Genomic DNA, 21,075 nt, shown 5'->3' with positions numbered 1-21,075 from the left:
GATCTCCCCAGGTGCTGTCCCCACGAGGGTGGGACACTTGTGACCAGGGTGAGCCTACACTGGCATGTCATTGTAAGTCCGGGAAAAGGAAATCCTGGGGCAAAGTACCTCTAAAAACCAAAATCACTCAAAGGGAGAAATAAAGTTTAAAATCCGTTTATTGCTTACAAACTGCAGTCTGGGGCCTTCTCTCTCTCCTGCTCCAGGAGAAGCAAAGCCGGCCCTCCCCGCACCTCTCAGGCACAGATAAGCCCTCCTTGCCCAGGTGATTACCCACTGATACGGAGATGAACTTCTCTCCACCCCTGAGGAAAGATGCAAATGCACTAAAGCCATACTTTCCACCTCTGAATGCCTTATTGATATGCAGATGTACTAAAGCCAGGCGAGATACTCTGGAAATGTTACAATTTTGCCCATAAGTGGGTTCAGTCTTGTTTGAGGTTCCTACAGGAGGCCTTTGATAGCAAGTGACAAAAATTCAGCCCAGGCCAGTCAGGCAGAAAAAGGACCGTGTGGGTCCCCATGGTCACTGGAAAGCCCAGGAGCAGCGGCTTCCTGCCTGGCGGATCCTGATTCCCCAGGGGTTGAGTTAGAATTCCCCGCCTCTCTCCCCTTCTGCCTGCTTCGTGTTGCCCTCGTCCTCGAGGGGGGGACCCGACACAGCAGCAGTGCTGGGCCCAGCAGCTCACCCTTATATCCAAGTTCAGCAAACCCAGCGTGTCATTCTAACTAAGGACCCGGGATTTGTTCGTCCAGGCAGCTCTGAGCCGCGTACCCAGCCCCGGGTCACATGTTCCTGGAGCCAGGCGCGAGTCAGGTAGATATCCTTGAACTGCCTGGATGGGAAGTTCCACAGAGGAGAGAGCTCAGGCGCTGCCACCGGGAGCCGGGGAGGGCTTGCTAGGTCTGCACAGGTGTCTGGGTGGAGGTGTCCGCCACCTGGGGGACAGGTGACAGCTGGGGCAGGATCTGAGTCCTGTGGGAGCTGAAGCTCTAGGGGTGGGATCATCACTGGGGAGGGAGAGACCCACAAAGAGCCTGGGCTCTGGAGAAGGAAGGTCCCAAGGATGGCGGGGTGAGCAGCTCGGAGAAGGCGAGCACCGGACTCCTAAAGGGACGGCAGGCTCGGCCGGGGCCGGGAGAGTGAAGACAGGCTGTGGGTTTGGCGCCTGCCCCCTGCTGTGCCCAAGGAGGGTGGCACTGGATGTGAGTGGGGGAGTCGGCAGAGCCCAGGGGGAGCGAGAGGAGACTGTTGCCAGAGGGTCAGAGAGGCTGGGGAGACGTCAGGGGAAAGGGAGAGAGCGTGTGTCTGGGGGGTGAGGTGCAGCAGGGAGGGAACCCTTGATAAGCCAGGAGGGAAGGGGCCGTGGTGCCAAGGTCTGCAGGAGAGAGCAGGGGTCGGGGTGAAGGTGGAGGGGGGCCTTAGCTCTGAGAATGGCGTCAGGCTCCTGAGACAGGAACCCAGGGAAAGAGGAGGATGCAGGACCCCAAGTCCCACAGGGGCGGAGAGGCGGCTCAGTGAGAAATTCAGATGAGAAGCCTCCTCGTCTCGGTGAAGCCGGAGATCATGGCGAGCAGGGTGGCGTGGCACCTGGGGACTGCGGGCAGAGCGGGCTGGTGGAGACTGGTGACAGGGACAGTTAGGGCTGACAGACAGCCCTGCGGGTGGGCACTGAGGACCCGCTTCGCTTTGCAGCACAGAATACGGCTCGGTTCAAGGCAATCTCAGGGAACTCTGTCCATCTTTGAGTGTCCAGGAACATGGCCTGCGGCCCGTGACTGAAGGTGACGGGCCCACCCAGGGCTGGGAGGGCAGCGAGAGCCCAACAGGGAGAGACAGACTGGCAGAGCAGTGAACTCTGAGGGCAAGGGCCAGGGTGGTGGGTGGGGACCCCAGGCTGGGCCTCACGCCAGGACTGGGTTCTGCCCAGGCCAAGTGACGTGCACATCTTCACTGGGGGACTCCTCACTCACCTCACACAGGGCACATGTTGTGGCTTTGACCTTCGCTGGCGCTTCTCACGGAAGGCCCTTGTCCGCCTGGGGGCTGTTTAGATCCAGGTAATGGGACTTGCCCCAGGCCAGTTTAATCAGTCTCTGGGGTGGGGCTACCTGCTGAGAATTTTTAAAGCTCTGTGGTGCTTCCTCATGTGCAGGAAGCTGAGACTTGCCCATCCTGACCGTAATACAGTGCAAAAATCTTATGGGATTTGGAGCCGAACAGCCCTGGGTTCAAATCCCAAGCCTGGTTGTCTGTGTGATTCAGAGCCTCTGGACTTCAATATCTTTATCTTCAAAGTGGGTATAAAATACCCATTTCCCAAAATGTAAGTGCATACAGAGCTTCAAAGAAGTGGAAGCCGGCCACAGTCTTTTCACAAGAACTGGGAAAGAAAGGCCTTCATTTTACTTCTAATTATAGAGGGAAGGATTCATGGTCTCCCTAACTTGACCTATCTAATTGCTCCTACATGTAATGCAAAATTATCATCCATTACGTATTCATTTCAGAGTCTTCCATTCTCTAAAAAGCAGTGGAAGCCCCTGCTTCGGGAGGTAGGGCTGCCGTGCGGTGCTGCCCCTGTCCTGAAGTCCACCCTGCATCCCTCTGTTGGTGGCGCTTGGCACTGCTCCCCATGCAAGCCTGGAGGAGGGCCCTGGACTTGGAGAATGTCCCTTCACCCAGAGGTAGTGTGCTCCTGACCTGTTCCAGGACACAACAAATCCCCGACGCCCAGGGCGGTGCAAGGAGCATTTGCTGAGAGGCAGGGCTTGCTTGTGTCGCATGGCTGTGGGACAGGATCCACTACGTCACACCACAAGGGTGGTGACAACTGGGGAATTCTGGGCCCAGTTTCAATTTTTTTTTATTGATCCTAGATAGAGGTTCACCAAGAAGCTGCTTAGAATTCTAAAAATGGATGGGGTGTCACATGTGCTCAGAGTTTGGGGGCTGCAGGTACCACATGTTTATTGGAACATAAAATTAACTGGATCATGAGCCCCCAGGCCCAGCCCAGACCCACTGATGCAGAATCTCAGGGCGGGCCCAGCAGTCTGCGTGTTAGTAAGTCCTCTCGGGGATTCCCATGAGCCCTGAAGTGTGACACTCACTCTCAGTTGACACAGAAACGGATCCTGACTGCTCCCTAGCATCCACAGAGGCTTAGCCCGCCCTCCACTCTCCCCATGAGTCTCAAAATTTTAATTCTCGTAAATGGTGATTTAATATGCAGATTCCGGGGGCTCCCTGAGAATTCTACCTTAGGTATGGGGACTTCTGGGTGGTTCACGGGCCATGTTGCAGGTGCTGTCTGTGTGCACACGAGTGCACATGTGCATCTGTGTCATCCGTCAGCTGGGTAGCTGCTTATCTGCTTTATCACTCTATCCTCTATGCCTGCTCCTGCTACTTCCCTGGTGGCCCTTACCTCCTCTCCAAAGTTCCCACTCTGTGCCTAAAGGCTCAGCTCAAACAGCATCTCCTCTTGAAGCGTCTCTTATCCTCCCTCCCCAGAGCCCCAAAGGTGATCTTGCCACAAGTCCACAATATTATGGTTGTAGGCCCAGTTGGTGTACACCGGGCTGTCTCATGCATCCTTGATACCCCAGGGCCTGGCACTAAGCAAGAGATTCATACTTGTTTGTAATGAATCAGTTTATTTCAGTTCAATTCAATTCAATGCAGCTCAACTCATGTCAGCATAACGAAAGAGCCCTGGGGAGCCCATTATGAGCACCAACACAGACACCTGGCCTCAGACAGTGCAGGGGGGTGGGAGGCCCCCTCCCTGGTAAGACACGCCAACTTGCATTCACAAGAAGCATTATTCATCTGTACAACAAGCTCTTCTTCCACCCAGGCTGCAGTTGCTGCAGCGGCCCCACCCATTTTGAGGCTGCTCCCGCCAAGCTCCTCTTTGGCCATTTCCCTAAGATGGGACTGGAAGCTGTTAAGACACGTGTTGCAACCATCATGTCCCAGGGGCTTGGGAGCTCACTACCCCTTGACCCACCGTCTCCTGACCATAGTCACAGTCTAATAATGGCAAAGAGCAAGCCGCACTGAGTGAGCCCACAGCCGAAGTCACACGGTTCATCCACTCCTTGCCGTTGCGGACCCACATTCCCTGCCCCACTGGCTGGCAAAGGTGGCCTCACTGACTGGGAAATCTCCCCCCAGAAATAATGCACAACAGCTATTATTCATAAGCCACAAAACTCTGATTCCTCAGCCCTTCTCCACAGTGACTTCCCAATAGAGCCAGTGGAGGACCCAGCCCGGAGGGTGGGTGCTGTCCTAAGCTTCACAAAGAGCCACACGGTGCAGAAAGGAGGCCTGGTCTCCAGGAACCGCATGTTCCGGGGGTTTCCCTGTAGCAGCCGTGGCAGTGCGCGCAGCCCTGGCACCCGGATGGCGAGGTGGCAGAGCTGCAGGGGAGGTGTGACGACATCAGTGCGTGTCCCTCCTCCTGCGTCTGAAACAAAGGGAGAGAGAGATCTGAGAGGCTTCCACACAGCCCTGACTCACCCAGGTGTGTGGGGTGGAGCTGGTCAGGGTGAAGCGCGGAGGGCCCGCCTCCCTCTGACAGACGCTTCACACTGCTCTTCTGAGTCTAAATATTTCACTCCATCAGAGACCCAGTGAAATCGCCACTCACTCCCATCCATCCTCCCATGAAGACACAAACAGAAAAATCTAGGATTGGGGCTCAAATTTGCTACAATCGGTCCATTCTGAGACTCCCAAAAGGAAGGATAAATACTGTGCCTCTCTATGAAATTTAGTCAGACTTTGATGCTTCCAGGAAAAATCTGGTATAAAAAGAAATCCAAAAACATAGCCATGCTCCATTTATAAAGCAGAAATAAAGCGCAGACTCATCTGGAGAGATCTGGAAGCTTTTGCTTTGTAATGGAGTCAGCTCCCAGTTAGTGTCACTCAATCTTTCATTCACTCAACAAGTATCTATTAAGCACGCACTATGTGCCAGGCCCTGGATCGGAAGCTGGGGCTGCCATGAGGAGCAAGATACGAGCCTTGCTCTCCTGAACTTGAGGCAGAGCGGGGAAGAGAGGTACAGAGTCCCTGGGGTGCAACTGAATTACCAAAAGTGGACACTAAACCCAGGGTATTATGGGAAGAGAGACACAGGACCTAACTGGGTGCCTGGAATGGGGGTCCCCAGAACGCTTCCTTCAAAGAGGTGACTTGAAAACTGCAGTTGAGAAACTCAGTTAAGACTGCCCTCCCGCCCTGCACCCCCTTCTCCACCCCCTCTATCAGCCTCACAGTCACGGACACAGCCCAGCAGCAGGGGCCTCCGGACTCCTGCCCACGGGGCTTGCATCACCTCCATGCTGTTCCTGCTGGAGAGGGCATCACCTGGATCCAACATGAGGAACTAGCACGTGAGCTCTGGCTGGGGGGTGCTCTGCAAAGCAATTAGCCTGCGTTCCTTAAAAATGCTAGGGTCCTCAAAGACTGTCCTCAAATATTTCAGTTTAAGGAGACATGACAACGTAATGTCACCTTGTTGTTATTAAGGAGTACTGGCTCCTGAGCCAGGAGAAGACAGCTGTAATGGGCATTGCTGAGACAATTAGCAAAATCTGACCATAGCCTGTGGATTAGAAATCATTGCATCAGTGTTTAATTTCCTGATTCTGATAAGTACAATTTGGTTATGTAAGAGAAAGTGTTTGTTCTTAGAAGATAAATACTGGTAAATTCAGGGGCAAAGGGGTATGATGTCTACAATTCACTCTCCAAAAGGTCAGGAAAAATGTGTGCATATGTGTGCATAAAATGTTAGCAATTAATGACCTCAATGAAGGTTAAAGTTATAGGGAATTTGTACTGTTTAGCAACTTTTTTCGTAAGTTAGAAGTCATATCAAAATTAAATACTACCCCCAAACCAGATGTTCAACCAGCAGGTTAGGGGCAGGGAGTCGGCATCCTCCATCCAGGGAAGGACAGGCTGTGCCAGGGGTGGGAGGCAGCAGTAGGTGGTGCCTGTAAGGAACGAGCAGTTCAGCTGGGGTACAAGTTCAAAGTAGGGTCTTTGAGAGATCAGGTTCAAAGATCAGGTGGTGGCAGAGAGTACAGGTTTTGGCCTTTGTACTGCAGGCTATGGGGAACTGCTGAGAGGTTTTAACCTGGGTACAGTGACCGGATCAGGCCACTTGATGATGACAGTGGCAGCTCCTGGGTGGCAGGCTGAGGGGGACTAGACTCTGCAGCGCGCAGGCAACGGCAGCACCCCGCCACGTGGGGCGCCTGCACCACCACGTGCTCACGTAACACTCAGTCCCGAGCTCAGGGCGTCCCAGACACTCGGAGGAGGGCCAGCAGCAAGGCAGTTAACAGGGACTGAGCAGAGCTGGACCTGGGAGACTTAAGAGTCAGGACAGAGGGGCCTGCACAAAGGAAATGACGACACCAGCTGCACTAAGCAAGACTGAAGAGCTAGCAGCTTAGGGAGGGAAAATGGCCCATCCCCATGTTGAGTCCGAGGTGCCTTTGGGACATCAGACATCGGGTTTTTGGCTGGATGGGTCCGATGCCCCCAGGAGAGGGCCAGGTGCTATGGCTGAGCAGATGGGCAGGACTCCTGGAAAATACAGGTGTTCTCTCTTACAAGCTGGGTGGCCATGGGCAAGTTGTCCTACCGATCCACACCTCCATTTCCTCAGCGGTAACATGGTGATATGAGTACCTACCCCAAATAGGGCTGGGTACCCAGAATTAAAAGAGTGAACACAAGCATAACACCTAGGAGAGTCTCTGGATTAGAGGAAGTGCTCAGAAGGACCAGCCACAGCCACCACCACCCTCAGCTGGCTTCACAGGCACCAAGAGGGTAGGAAACAACAGCAGGGGGCAAGGGAAGCCGCCCTGTTTCTGTACAGGGCAAAGGTTATTTGGGTCCAGGCTAACCACCACCATCTGTGCAGCTGGGGCTCCTGCCCGTTAAGTGCTTCCTGGGGACAAGCAGAGCAGGTCGGCTCATTACTCTGCAGCCAGGCAGTGCCTTCAGGCGGGACCCCAGGCTGTCCAGGGGAATGTTTTGCACTACGGTTGTGGGGGCACCGGTGCTCATTAAAATGCAGATTCCTGGGCCCCAGTCTAGAACTAGAGTCAGGAGCTCTGGGGATGACGCCCTGAGTGGAGCCTCCCCCTGTTGCCCCTGCTGCCCCACCCTCCATCTTCCAGGCAGTTAAGTTTGCCTAAGAATGCTGCCTAAGAGCAAGAACTAGCTGCCCAAGTACTGCATTTTGGAGGGAGAGAACGAGTGGCAATTATTTTCATCCTTTATTTCAAGTAATCATTTCGGACTCTTTAATAGATACTATCAATAAAACATGTAAGGTTTTAAGGGGCCAGACAATTCCCATCATCTTAATACAGGCAGTGTTTCACTGAAAAAGAAGTAACTCTAGGGGAGTATTTTAGAAAAACAAAAACCATTTAGGTTGGTCATTATTACGTTTTACCTTAGCCTGGATAAAAGATGATCTCACAAATGAAGAAGTGATAGACCTCTTCAAATATATAAAGGACTGTCCTCAGGGACAGAAAGATGAATCTGAATAGCACAACTAGGACACAGGCCTCCAGAAAGCTGATTTGGGTTCAAGAACAAACTAGCAGTTGGGTCGTCCAAAGATGGGATGGGCTACCCGGCCAGGAGGGGGTGGCCACACAGGGGTTAAGGCAGAGAGCCCTGCGCTGGCCAAAAAGCTGGGCTGGGCAACTCTTAAGATTTTTTACAACTCTAATATTATGATAGGCTCCACTAAGTACAGAAAACAAAAGAACCACCCTCGTAAACAGAATTTCACAGTTCTAGAAAAGACCAAGTTGCTGACGATGGTCTTTAGTTGGCTGACAAATGAGGAAAGGAATCATTCCTAGTAGTGAAAATTAGCTGACCCTGGGCTAAGCACTGGGATAGGCTTTTTCAGCGTGCAGTATTTTAAAAATCCAACAGAACATTTGATGTCTAGTGAAGGCTTTACACATATTCATTGAATATTAGTAACTGATTACTATTATCATTGTTTTACAGAAGCAGCAGGCTGATACCAGTTGAGTGTCTTGTTTGTTACCTAGCTGCCAGGTGGATGCCTTGGTGCAAACAAGGGCTAACGCCAACAGCTATTACCCATGCTGATGTCCCATGAGCAAAAATATTTGATTAGTTCATCCAGGGTGAACGTGTGTGAGTGTGTGTGTGTAAATACACACGGACATGATGGAGGCAAAGAAGAGCGGAGGCTGGCTTTGTCTTTCCTGAGACCATGATTCTCTCTAGGAAGACAAGATGAGTATAGAGAACACATTCTGAGTATGGTTGGGTAGCTCCAAGGTGACCCACAGGGGTGTCCTTTGGAGCATCCATGTTTCCACTGACACAATCATTCAAATAACTTAAAAATCCAGATCACTTCATTGTCATCTTAGCAAAGGCAGTACTTGTCACCCTAATTTGGTGTTTAGTTTTGGGGTGCAGCACAGGCATGCATGAGCTGGTTGGGTTGCATTGGTTGGGGTAGTTTGCATTAGGAGAGAACAGTCCCTAACACAGTCCTGCCTTTTCCCAATCCTCCACCTTTCTGGCAATGCCAAGAGGCAGCCTTTGGAATGAAGCCGTCACTGCTGTGCCGATCGTGAGCAGCAGAGGGCAGCAAAACACACCCGTGCCGGGGACTCTCAGAGGCCTGGGATTAATAAGGACATTGCTTTAAAATGTTTTCCTATCATTTGGAGTATTCTTGCAAAGAAGGAATACTACCTAAAACTACCAAATACACAGACGTAAGTGATGAATTATTCTTTAAGAAACTTAGTGATATCTATTTTAAAGTCTTAATAACAGTCTCATGATGTAAAACACTACTTGAAGAGGGCTTGGACTTCTACAAAGCTTTCTTTGGTCTCTTTCCTCATGGTGTTCTTGTAATGGCCGGTGGACAGGTTTTGTGCACCCATGACAACTCATCTAGTTGTCTCAACTTGGTACAATTTGTTAAGCTTGTCATTAAACACTTCACACACAAAAAAACTTAGTTACAATTTACCCACAATTTGGGAATTACCTTTTCATTTTGAAGCTATAGCTTTGATCTCCCTATTGCATCACTTCCTTTTCTAGAATTCAACTAAGGGATTTCACATGAACCACACTTCCCAGCAACTCCTGGACACTTGCTTGCCAGTTTCCTTCGTTTTGTTTTGGTAAATGCTTCCTGGTGGAGCTGCAATGCCCAAGGAAGAGGCATTTCAACCTCTCATTCTCTAGACTCAAGGTAGTTTTGTCACGAGTCCGGGAATTTTGTGCGATGTGTGCAAATGAGCCTGGGTTTTGGGCATATGTGAATCCAAAGCATGGCAGTTCAACCTATTTTCTCCTGGATTTTCACTGAATGGAGACCCCCTGGAGAATTTCCACATTGAGATGTAACAGAATCACATGAACGCTCTGGACACAGACAAGCCTGTGTTGCAATCACAGCTTTGCCACTCAATAGCTGTATACTAAGTTACTTAGCTTGTGTATTCAATTGCTTCATTTGCAAAGCGGAGATGTACCTAATTCACTGTATGGCTGTGACAAATAATTCTTATTAAACTCTACCATGTGCCAAGTACTGTTTTAGGACTTGCTGATCTGATAACAATATTCTTGCTGTGGTGAAGCCTACATTTCAAAAGGGGTGACAGGCAATGGAAGGGCAAGGTCATTTCAGATGGTGGTAAACAGGGTAAACAGGTATTCAGAAGACTAGTAAACAGGGTGGAGGGATGAGGGTGCTGGGAGGGTGCCTCTGATGAGGTAAGCTGCTCAGAGACGTCTATCAGGCAGGGGATGACAGGGAAGCAGAGGAAGGGTGTGAAGCAGATAAGGCCCAGACTGCTCCATGTTCACCCAAGGGCAACTGGAGGCCAGAGGTTTCCAGCTGGACTACATGCACTGGGCCACTGCGGGCACGGGGACCAGGAAACAAAGGGAGGGCGGTACCTGGCACAAACCCAGCTGGACATACAGGTAGTTTACATGTTTAAAAGAGTAACAGATGGGAAGCTTGGGTTTTTTTAGAGGAAAAATGTTTTAAAAGATTTTTCCATAAGTAACCTATCTTCATTTTCTTTGAATATGTCAAGTGACAAAACATCCAAGTTTTAAAAATTGGCTCAATTTCTTTATGGGCCCCAGCAAAGTGGCCCACAACCACGATGATTATTATATTTATTGTAGGAGGCTCAGGTAAATTTAACATTTACATTTATTTCTTCCATTATAAAACATAAATAGTAAGTGCATTAAAAACATTTTGAAAAAGAGGCCATCACCCTACCACAAACTGCTTTAGCAATTTGTTATACTTCTTTTCAGACTTTGGTCTAATCTGAAACTTACTTTATCCTGAGTGTTCCAAGCACTGTAGAGAAGAGATTAAAATGATGGTTCTTACTGTCCTAATAATTTTTGATTCTTTCATTTTTCCCTTCAGTAAAGACTGAAAACATTACATAGTCACAAAAATGAAATTTCCCAAGTCTGCACAGCCTCTAACCAAGAAGCCTCTCTATGAACAGATTCAGCTCTGCTACTTACAACAAAATCCTGAAGCGAATCCTAAGTACTACTGACTCACTGACATACAGATGAGCAAGCTATAAACATCTCTGCTTGCTCAAAAATGTTTAAACAGAGCACGCAGTCCCACATTACTGGGAACCAAAACTCCCAATACATGTTTGTGGGGGGGTTAAGAACATCATCTGAAAAGTCACTAGCTGTCAGCCGAACAGCACAGGTGAGACACATCTTCAGTCATCTTTATTCTAAAACAAGATTTTTTTACTTGAAATGTCTACATTTCATATGCAAGAAATGTGTGAATCTTTTTACAAATTCCAGGGGGACATTAAATCAATACTGTGTTTTTCCTTTGCTGTTTTGCTTAATATTTTAGATTCGCTTTGTGCTTCTCATCTTTGAGGCCTAGCAGCACTATGCACTGTCACCGCAGGAAACATTTCATACCACACCCAAGTACTTTTAACATCAGCTTTAATCCAGGGATATGGAGATTCTTAAAAGATGTATTTGACAGGGCAGTAGGTCAGACTCCTGGAAATAACCAAGAAAAAAAAGTGCTCCTGGGTTTACCAAACTGGAAAAATTGTGATTTCTAGATATTCATAAAGCAGGAACATTTCCTAAAACTGCACAAGAATGTTAGGGACTTAGGAGCCCTACTTTCATTAAATAGTCAGTCCTGACAGATAGCCTAACATTTTCAGACCTAGTCACCAGATAAAAACTGCACATCGCAGAAGAAAGTTTTGTCATAAATAACCTGATTAAAATACTGCCAGAAACCACATTTCAAGTTTGCAACAAGCGCTAGAATTAAAATAACAAATCCAAGACTTCCTGCAGTGGATTAGGAAATACAAAAAAAGAAAAAATACTTTGAACCAGAGGTTATTTGCCTATATTGAATGAATCCAAATTTCTTTAAAGTTCTTAAACTGTTACATTTTTGAAGTGGAGAGAACTGAAATCTAATTTAATTCTTAGCAGAGCTAAAATTCATAAAAATTGTTAAGTTCTTATGTGCAAATATCCATACTTGTGGCTCTTTAAGATTTAATGTTGGATAAATGAAAAAGTCATGTTCCTGAAGAATGACATGGAGTTAGAATGGGGAGACCTAGGGAGGGAAATAAACACGTGATTGTTGGTTTGAGGTCACAATAAAAAATTTAAGTGAAAACAATCACAAGCAGTTAGAATGGCACTAAGAAAACAAATTAGGATTGAGGTAATAAACACAGCAAATGAGGCCATGACAACTGCCAAGCTCTCTGAAGTCATACCAAGGGAGGGACAAAGAGCCTAACTTGAGGCTTAGTTGATGGGAACATGAGAGTCAAGAACAGATCACAGCCACTAAGGCACATTTGGCTGGTGGCTAATGGGTCAAATGCACAAGCTGAGGCTGGAGAAGAGACTGTAGAAGGTTGGCAAGTAGGGCTCACAAGATCCAGAGAGGTTTTTAGGGGCAAAAGCTAAACTGAAAGGAATTGAAAAGACTGAAAGCCTAATGAAATGGAAGCCAAAGGTATAGGAGATTTTGGCAGACAGAAAAGAACAGCAAGACCAGGAACGTAGCTAGAGGGGTAAGAATCATGCAAAAGATTTCAAACAGGAAGGTTTCTGTACAGGTGGGCACAGAAGGAAAGCAGCCAGAAGAGATGCAGACAGTGGGGAAGGAGGTACACATTTGGAGACAAGTCTCTCAAGAACCTGGAAGACAGGACTTGGTGACAATGAGTAAGATTCACTCACAGCCCTGAGCACCCTGTGTAGACTGCAGAGGGCACAGGAAGTCCTCTCTGTACAGACGTGACTAAGGCAGTGCCTGTACAAGACTTCCTGAAACCAGGTCAATCAGGCCATCAGCCAACATGTGAAAAGCCACTCTAGTGACTAATGGGTCACAATCTTTCTGTGTACTTCTAGGCAGGGGCTTCAGCGTAAACCAGGTATGTTATCCAGGTGGAATTCAACTAAGGAAAGACAAGAAAAGCAGTCATACCTTCTGCCACTATCTTCTCCGCAGGCAGCTTCAGGACGAGCAGGCTCCAGCCTGCTCTAGATCCTATTTCCCACTGAGCGGAGACAGAGTGCCATCAACTCGTAGGACATACTTAAAAAAACACATAACCAATATCTTTTAACCTTCAAAAGGGCACTCTACTATGAACAGGATGAGATACTAAATGCAAAACCTTAAAATACATGCAACTCTAATAATTAACTACCCAGGAGAGTTTAAGGGGATGAAGTCCTGTTCTGTGTGCTGAGGATCAACTGCTTTACATCTTCTCCCAAGGATGATAGCAATGGGCCATTTTAAGACAGTCATTGCCTGGAGTATTAGCAAATGTCCCTGGACTTCTGGCTGACAGCACACACACAACACGTAAGTCATCTACCTCAGAGAAATTACCAAGCAAATCCTAAGTGGTGCTGCTGGAACACAGGCGAGTGTATTTTGTGAGCTAAGGTGAACATGCTCCCTGTCAAAGTATTCAGATGCCTTCTTTCAACAAAGCTAGTGATAGCAGTGGACCAAATCCACAGTGCGGGTACCTGTGGGCTCCCTGAGGCTGTTTCACCATGGATAATGGGGTTTTCTACAGTAGCTGTGAGGTTTAAATGAGAATACGTGAGAGCACAGAGCTGACACTTGACATATATAGATACATACACACTCAATCCAACAACTATTCTTGACTAAAGTATTTCTCATACTTTTCTAAAATACCTTTAGACTGAAACACCTATTTTGACAAATGTGAATAGGATGGGTGATCAGACAAATGGATTTTGAAAGCAGGTAAGATTGATTCTCTTTGGGTAACTCACAGTCTGAAGCTGAAAGAAATTCTGAAAGTATTTCTAAAAATCTTTTGAACAGCTATACGATCACTGGAAAACACGCAGCTTCTTCTGAAAAAGTAAATCTCAATTCAATGTGCAGGTTCTTACAGATCTACGATGATTACAAAAATTTCTCTTGGCAGCCCTATTACTCTGGCTCATTATTAAATTAACCCCCAGAGCTAGCCACATTACATGTCCATCTTGACTTTATAGAACAACCTATTTAGCTTTCCTATTCAGTAGAACTTAATTATTATTGCACATAGTCCAGAAAGCACGATATACACATCCTCCTCCCACTTCAGGGGATGTTTATCATGTGTGGTGCTTTACAGCAGGGCAGCCATCACCCACTGGGCCAGACAATGCTCTGAGTACCTAAAGACCCCACAGGCAGGCAGCTAAACTGAAAACCAGGGAGGTTATGCAACTTGCCTCCAACTAGAAGAGGGAGCTGGGATCTGAACCCAGGTGACCTGACCTGAGTCCATTCTGTATCTCAGTTCATTTTTCTTTTGCTGAGTATATTAAATTTAAAGAATCATTTAAAATCATTGTTATTAAGAAAGGGTTTGTAGGTAACAGAATCAGCCAATTTGGGACACTCAAATACCTCTCAGTTGCAAAAAGTCACATCAAGACTCCAAACACCAGCTTCCTGCTCAAGGTCACAGGGCACTATATCCTAATCCCCAGGCTAGCAAGCCACACCACCCAGCTGTTCTTCACAGATTTGCCAATGATGCCGAGTCATCACGAGGAATGTTTCTGAACACAATCCCGTGGAAGAATGGCAAATGCAAACTGGCCCATGTTTGTTTCTTCTTTAAACACTTGGGATAGGTTTCCACATGACAACTGTGAGCTAGAAGCTGAAGATAAAAGGCAAACAAGACAGAGTTCACAGTCCAGCAGAGACAGACATGGCAACAAAGCGATAGGCTGTCACAGGTACTTAACAGGAAAATCTGTACCTGAGGGACAGCAGGGTAACCAAAAAAGGCCTAGTCAAATCATCTGTGTCTGTGATTTCTAGGGGATACTGGGTTTTCTTTTCAGTGCTCCACTGTGTCTACTTGAAATCCGTATTTGAACAGAAAGACAAGACAGAAGCCAAACATGTAATCCCAGTTCCCTCACTGCGTGGTTGTATAACCCAAGAACAGATACTTTATTCTCTTCTCTGATAAGATGATGAATCTTCCAACCCTTTAAAACTTGAAAACCCAGTCTAACTAGGAAATCAACCTTAAAGAAAATATCTGAAGACCATGATTTTGTTAACTGGGGACCATTGAAAGAAGTGTGTGTCACCATTAGAGATTAAATAAGGTATTGTGGATAACTGAATTTTCATAGTAAGTGTCAAATTTCAACCCACAAATCAATTTATAACAGATCAGAAGACTCAGGTTTTCTAGTGTTCTGAAGTTGAGTGGCATTGTACAGTACAGCGTGTGTATGTATATACATGTGTATTCAGTATTGAAGTTACTTAACTTTCTGGATACTGATTCTGGAAATCAAGTAATTTAAGCTACCCAAATGCTTGATTTTATAAAATGCATCTTAAACATGGTACGACCATGGGGAAAGACCATGTGAGTTTTAGAGTAAGACAGCTCTGAATCCATCTTCAATATGTAATCCTGAGCGAGCTACTTAAACTCAGGTGGTCTCGCTTTTTCCATCTATAAGATGAGAACAAAACTGCCTTTCTTCTGTGGGTTGTTGTGAACATCTGTGTGATGAATGGGAAGACCAACAGAACACTACACGGCTGAAGTTTAATAAATGAGTTCCTTTCCTACTGCCTTAAAAAAAGCAGCTAAATGGTACCCAAACCCTAGAACCATATTCCTAAGTAATTCCAGAATTTACAAAAACTGATGAACTTCAGATTATATAATTACTGTAAAAGCCCAGAGTTAAGTGTAAATGAAAAAGTTTAAAATCATATAGACACTAATTAGTAAAGTTCGTTAAGAGTGAGCCCTGAAGAAGTGGTTATTGAGATGTTTGTAAGTCAGTTCTTCCTGCCTGACATCCATTCAGGAGGATGTTTGCAGATAGGCCAGTGAGAAACAGACCCACATTCCACTCAGACTAGCAGGAAGGGCCTTGTCTGCTCCTCACTGAGCTGGAGACACTAGTTCAAAGAAAAGGAGGGTTTTATTTTAAAAAATTAGAGCCAGTTTATTGATTTTACAGCTATAAATGATGCTGGCCCAAACTGTGGTAAATTACTTCAAGTAAATCTGGAAATGATTTAACATTTAAGCTAGCATTTAATTATGGAACAAAAAGTCTGAAAAATTGAGGGTGAACCTATCAAATTCTTGGTGAGATGATGTGTACTGCCAAGTTTATGGTAAAATTACCTGTTTAGATGCACTAACTATACCAAGTAAATGTTCCTTCATACCAAGGGCATGTTATCACTGTGCCACAAGAGATGAATGGTCTAATAACAGCTTTGCATATCCTAACATTTATCTACGACCATTACCTCCAAAACAACACAAGTCATTAAATAAGGGTTTCAATGTCACATTACTTTCATTTACTTCTCGCCAGCAGAACCAAACATAATTCTACGCCAGCAGGACTTTTTAATTCTTTTTTTAAGATCTAAATTTGCCTTTTCCTCCTATCAAAGTCACTATTTTCTGAAGCTTAAAACTAAAAACTTCACTGAAATCAAGTCCCTGTTTCTTTTCTTTTGAATTCTATTTTCCTCAGGCTTCTACCTTGACGGTCCTGTTTCCTACCCCCGCCTTTTCAGACAACACTTTAGAGGGCAGGAACAGTCTTAAAAGTCACTTATTATGCAAGACCATGAAATGAATGATGAAGCTACACAACCAAAGCAACATCCATGCTTTATGAAAAACACATTATTCTCACATGTCTGGGTGACAGGCTGGATATACAAGATTTAGTTCATTTTACAGATTCTGAAACCAATTTGTTCAAAAGGTGAATTCTGAAACCAAGGTTGGTATAGCAAATGAATATATCAAAACAAACAAAAATTTCATCCAAATATTTACATTTAAAAAATAAGCTACTTATTAAGTGTGCTTGAACAAACCATGTGTGGAATTGAATTCCATTCATTATGGAGTTAAGTTTCTGCTAAACACTTACGATACTACAGAAGACCCCTGGCATCTGAGGACTTAAGAGAGTTCAACTGTTCCCAATCTATGCTAAAAATTTTAAATGACAATTTCTGAGGCATTAAGTTGGACCTCAGAAGCATACGGGATAAGAAGTCAAACAAGTTACTGAGGAGTTAGAAGGGCTGGCACCTATAACCAGTGTGGCTTTGCCACTGCCTGAGTATCACCAGATATTTAATAACTCTCCAGGAGCCATTTTAAATTCTGTAATTACTGCATTATGTTCTAGTAGTTACACAGACGTGGATATTCACAAAAGTGTTTTGGAATATATTCCTTGGAGGGTCTCCTATATTACATTAAACAAAAACAACCCGTGCAGTTTCTTAAAGCTCATAGAGCCTTTTCAAAACAAACTACTGATCATACAGCCCAATTAAAAACTCAAACACCTTATATTACAGGTATAGTTTATAACAATGCCAATATAGGTAATTTGACACCTTAGCTCCCACTTGCAGTCATTAACTACAAATGACTTCTACTGTCATTGGCTTTGGCTCAGACATTTAAATACTTAAACATCTTGGAAAGACATTTTGTTTGGCTGTTGTTTTTGTGTGGGCAGGGATGCTGGTAGGCAGTATAATGAAGACAGATTAAGAATTAAACAGCCATTGGTATACCATTTACCATTTCCCTATAAAATATGTGTGGGAGAATATGGCTTAAAGACAGAGGAGAAAAGCCTCTACTTGTTCACACTATTTTGCTTTGTTCTTCATCCAGTCTGACAGTAATGCCAAACTTAATTTATGACCCAGGGCAAGAGTAACTCTAAGAGGATTTTATGAGGTCCATTTTAGTTTTGGTTCTAAGATTTTATGTGCTTAAAACTTTGGAATTCTTCAGGTCAGCTAAAAAATGGTTTTATCAACAACCAAAATACCTAAACATTAGATTTAAAAAATGGGTTAACCATTTAAAAAATATCAGCCTTAAAAAAAAAAAGATTAGTATTAGTTGGAATACATCGCTGCCTCTATAAGTTGGCCTTCTGCTTAGTCTGTAGACCAATGCAACTTTCCTTAAGATGCTTCTATAAAGGAGAGAATGATGTCTTAAAAAGGCAAAACACCTAAGTAGGTCTCAAGTATTTCAAGAGCTACCCCTTAGATCAGGATAGAGTAATAGACAACACAACTACTCAGGTTTCCACATGTACCATTTTCTTCTTGTTAAAAAAGAGGGTGGGGGTTGGTTTTACATATCAAAATCAGCAGAATCTTTGTTTCACAATTTCATTGCTAGGATTCCCCAAATTCCTTGAACTCATTTGGGAAGATTTCTGAAGGTGCGGCATTATAGTAAACAGCAGCAAAATACCAAAACAATTCTATTGCTAAAAAGTGGCTACTCCTGCTTGTGCCTTTAGAATACTATTTGTAAAATAGCAACAAAATAACAAAATGTTAATTTGTGCTATCAAATGTGATTTGAGCCATCCAAAGAAAGACTATTTTCTTTAAAACAGTCTGAAAATGGACATCTACAATCCTATTGGACAAATACTCATTGAGTTTTGGAGGGAAATATCAGCAAATATCAAAAAGGAAGAGACAATGGCATTATTATACTCAGCATTCTAAAGGCACGCTTCAGGGAGTTCAACAATGACTTGGTTAAGACCAACTGCTCACATACATACACACGCACACACATAGATTTTAATGGTTTAAAAAAAACCAAATTTGTTACTTTAGAAAAATGAATGCAGTGCATTTTCAGCAATATTATCGCCACAGACTCTGATTGCTCAGTCCACACATAAGTAGTAGTTGCCTTCTATGGTGGTATGGCTTCTCTGCACTAATTCCCATCAGGCCGAAACATATTAGAGCAGGTTAAGTAAAGACTGAATTGTTGCACAAAGGAACATTTACTCATCAGATCCCACTGATCTCTTCTGTGCCCGTTTCCTGGGCAACCTTCTTGGTGAAGTTTTATCTGGAAGAAAAGAAAGTTTTAATTTGCCTATTATAGTAAGTACATTGGCTTCAAAGACATTTAAAAAGCATGTTCCTTCAACTTTACCAATAGAGTCAAAAAACAAACATACATGCACAAATACCATGCAAAAATAAATGCCTCTCATCTAGGTTTTTACCTAACCTTTAAAATAATCCTTCAAGAGGTAACTCAGTTAAAACAAAACTTTTTGCTATTAGAGTAGGAAAAGATCTAAACTAAAAGATCTACACTAATGTTGAAGACACCATGCAAAATCTTCTTGGATTCTACAATTTAACACATTTATATATGCATTAAGTAAACACTATAGAAACACTGTAAAAGGTATGAATTTGCAGCTCAAAAAAATTTATATTGGATTCAAATTAAAGACTTAACATTTACAAATGCAGCCATGCAATTTGTATAATTTCTGGCAATTTCACAGCATCACCTGGAATAAGAAGCAGGTTAAAGGAAACCAGACAGTATATAAATACTAAAATCATCCTACACACATGAGCATTATCTTTACTTTTTCCTCTTTGTCTCCTATGTTAGATTCTAGGTAAGGTCTATTAAACAAAAACACAAATTGATGGTTTCTTCTACTTCCACCCAGTAAGAGGAATCACCTACAAGTTTCTTTAAAAAGTGAAAGACTGACCACTTTCTGACCACTGCCTTTTTCTTATTTTCTAGGAGCACTCTACATATTAGGAATATAAACTCCTTGTGGGATGAGTCACAAGTTCTTTTTCCAGTTAAAAAAAAAAAGGGCTGGAAAAAGATGTTTTCAACCAAAGTCTGGGGTTCATCTGTAAGCATTTAATAAACAATGGTATAAAAAAAAAATCACCTGCCTACAAGACCTCAATTTTTATTTTTCAGAGTTACTATATCACCATATCTATATAGTGTTTATCAAGAATATTTAGAAATTAAAAATTCTTTTAAAAATATCTGTACAAGTTAATGATTCTGATATATTAAGACTAGGTCTACAAATCATGTGAAAACTGATTATAGTGCTTTATTAAACATGTTAATAATGTGTTGAGGGGACTCAACTTGCCTGGAAACTGAACACAGAAGCATTTTTCTGCTGAAGAAAGTCTACAACTTTCATCAGATTTGGTTAGACTAATAAGAACTACTGCCTTATGTAGCTGAACAATTTCTAAATAATTTTTAAAACAAAACATTATGTGAATATAATATGTGAGGATTCAAAATGTCCTTTAGAATCTGATAATCATCTGTGAACACAGCTACTCCTGTGCAGAGGTTAAGTGGCCATTACTGACTTCCATACAAGTTTAACCACCCACAGCAGTTTCAATTATGAGACTATATGAAAAAAGAGCCTTCGGAGGACCTGCAATGCCTGTTTCAAGATACGAGTCTGACTATGACAGCAGGCCAGCCAATTCAGCTTACCTTAACAAGTCTAAATACCTCATCACCCAACTGTCTGGTACATCAAAGTTAAGAAGCAAATGAGAAACAGAGGTAAGATGTATTTTGGAATCATTAACCTTTTGGGAAAATGACTCCAAATACCTCAATTCTAGAAAGTGATTTCAGCAAAGAACATTTCAGCAAATAATAATTAACTGATGTGTGTATTTTTTCAGCCATCAAAGAGAAAACACCCCTCTCTTACCAGCACCCCCAAAATCCCTTAAAAACTTAAATCATCTAAGTGAAAAAAAATTGAACATGATGTTTAATGATATTGAATGAATGGAACAGATCTGAAAACACCTGTCCTAGCCACTGAAAAGAAAGATGTCAAACAAAGCCACCTAACCGGCTGTAGTAAACCAGTAAAACTCATTGCTATTTTCTTTCTTTTTAGAGAAGATAAAGGCAAAATATTAGCAGAAACTTAAACCAGTCCCTCTCTCATTTTATGGACTGCATAACCTGTCTAATTTCCTGTCTCACCTAGGGGGAGTAGTACTGTTTTTTAATAGCTTTCAGATGGACTTTTTTAAAAATGAGAGGTAAGTCACAAGTTTTCTAACAAATCTCCAAGTTAACAAGAAAGTAGAATTATGTGAAAGATTTTTAGTTTCTGATTAAGGTTTCACTATATATATATTTTAAAGACTAGTATTAAGCAAAGAGGTTGTAATTTTCTATTGAAATCAGCTAACCTGTCCTTACAGTTAGAAAGACTTTAGGTAAACTGAAGCACCCTAATCCGAAATGCAAAACGTGTCAGGAAAAAACTTATTAGCAATGGGCTCACATTGTTTCAAACCACACTTTCTTTACATTCTGATAAGTGAGTCAGAGATGAGTAAAAGCCCTTTTTTACTTGCCAAATTAAATTCTGGCCTTTTCAACTTCCTAGTCCTCACACTGCCCTTCTCCAAAGGTAATTCACCAAAGTTCGAGGGACCTCCTGCTTCCATGCGTATCTCCTGCTCTGTGACCTTCAAATTTCTCTTGGTTTCCTCC

At 43.8% G+C, this 21,075-nt stretch overlaps 1 protein-coding gene across 4 annotated transcripts in view; it reads right to left on the bottom strand.

Moving 5' to 3' along the window:
- Nucleotides 1-3,643: 3,643 nt before the first annotated feature.
- The window catches only part of SSR1 (signal sequence receptor subunit 1), a 33,018-nt gene continuing 15,586 nt past the window's right edge, over nucleotides 3,644-21,075 (bottom strand). The window contains exons 8-10 of one of the 4 annotated variants that reach the window (XR_012126348.1): nucleotides 18,540-18,603; nucleotides 12,621-12,731; nucleotides 3,644-4,481 (exon numbers count right to left, since the gene is read on the bottom strand). Coding sequence is in view for 3 of the 4 variants with exons in the window: in XM_073224905.1 (XP_073081006.1) it covers nucleotides 12,677-12,731; nucleotides 18,540-18,603 (119 nt within the window). In the remaining variant the exon portion in view is untranslated. Of the gene's footprint in view, nucleotides 4,482-10,241; nucleotides 12,732-16,340; nucleotides 18,604-21,075 lie in introns of those variants that run through there. The other 3 variants (XM_036998333.2, XM_073224905.1, XM_036998334.2) reach the window with 3 other exon arrangements.

Source organism: Manis javanica, chromosome 16 (assembly GCF_040802235.1).
Source record: "Manis javanica isolate MJ-LG chromosome 16, MJ_LKY, whole genome shotgun sequence".
Taxonomy (NCBI): domain Eukaryota; kingdom Metazoa; phylum Chordata; class Mammalia; order Pholidota; family Manidae; genus Manis; species Manis javanica.
This window is presented reverse-complemented; position numbering and strand designations above follow the sequence as displayed.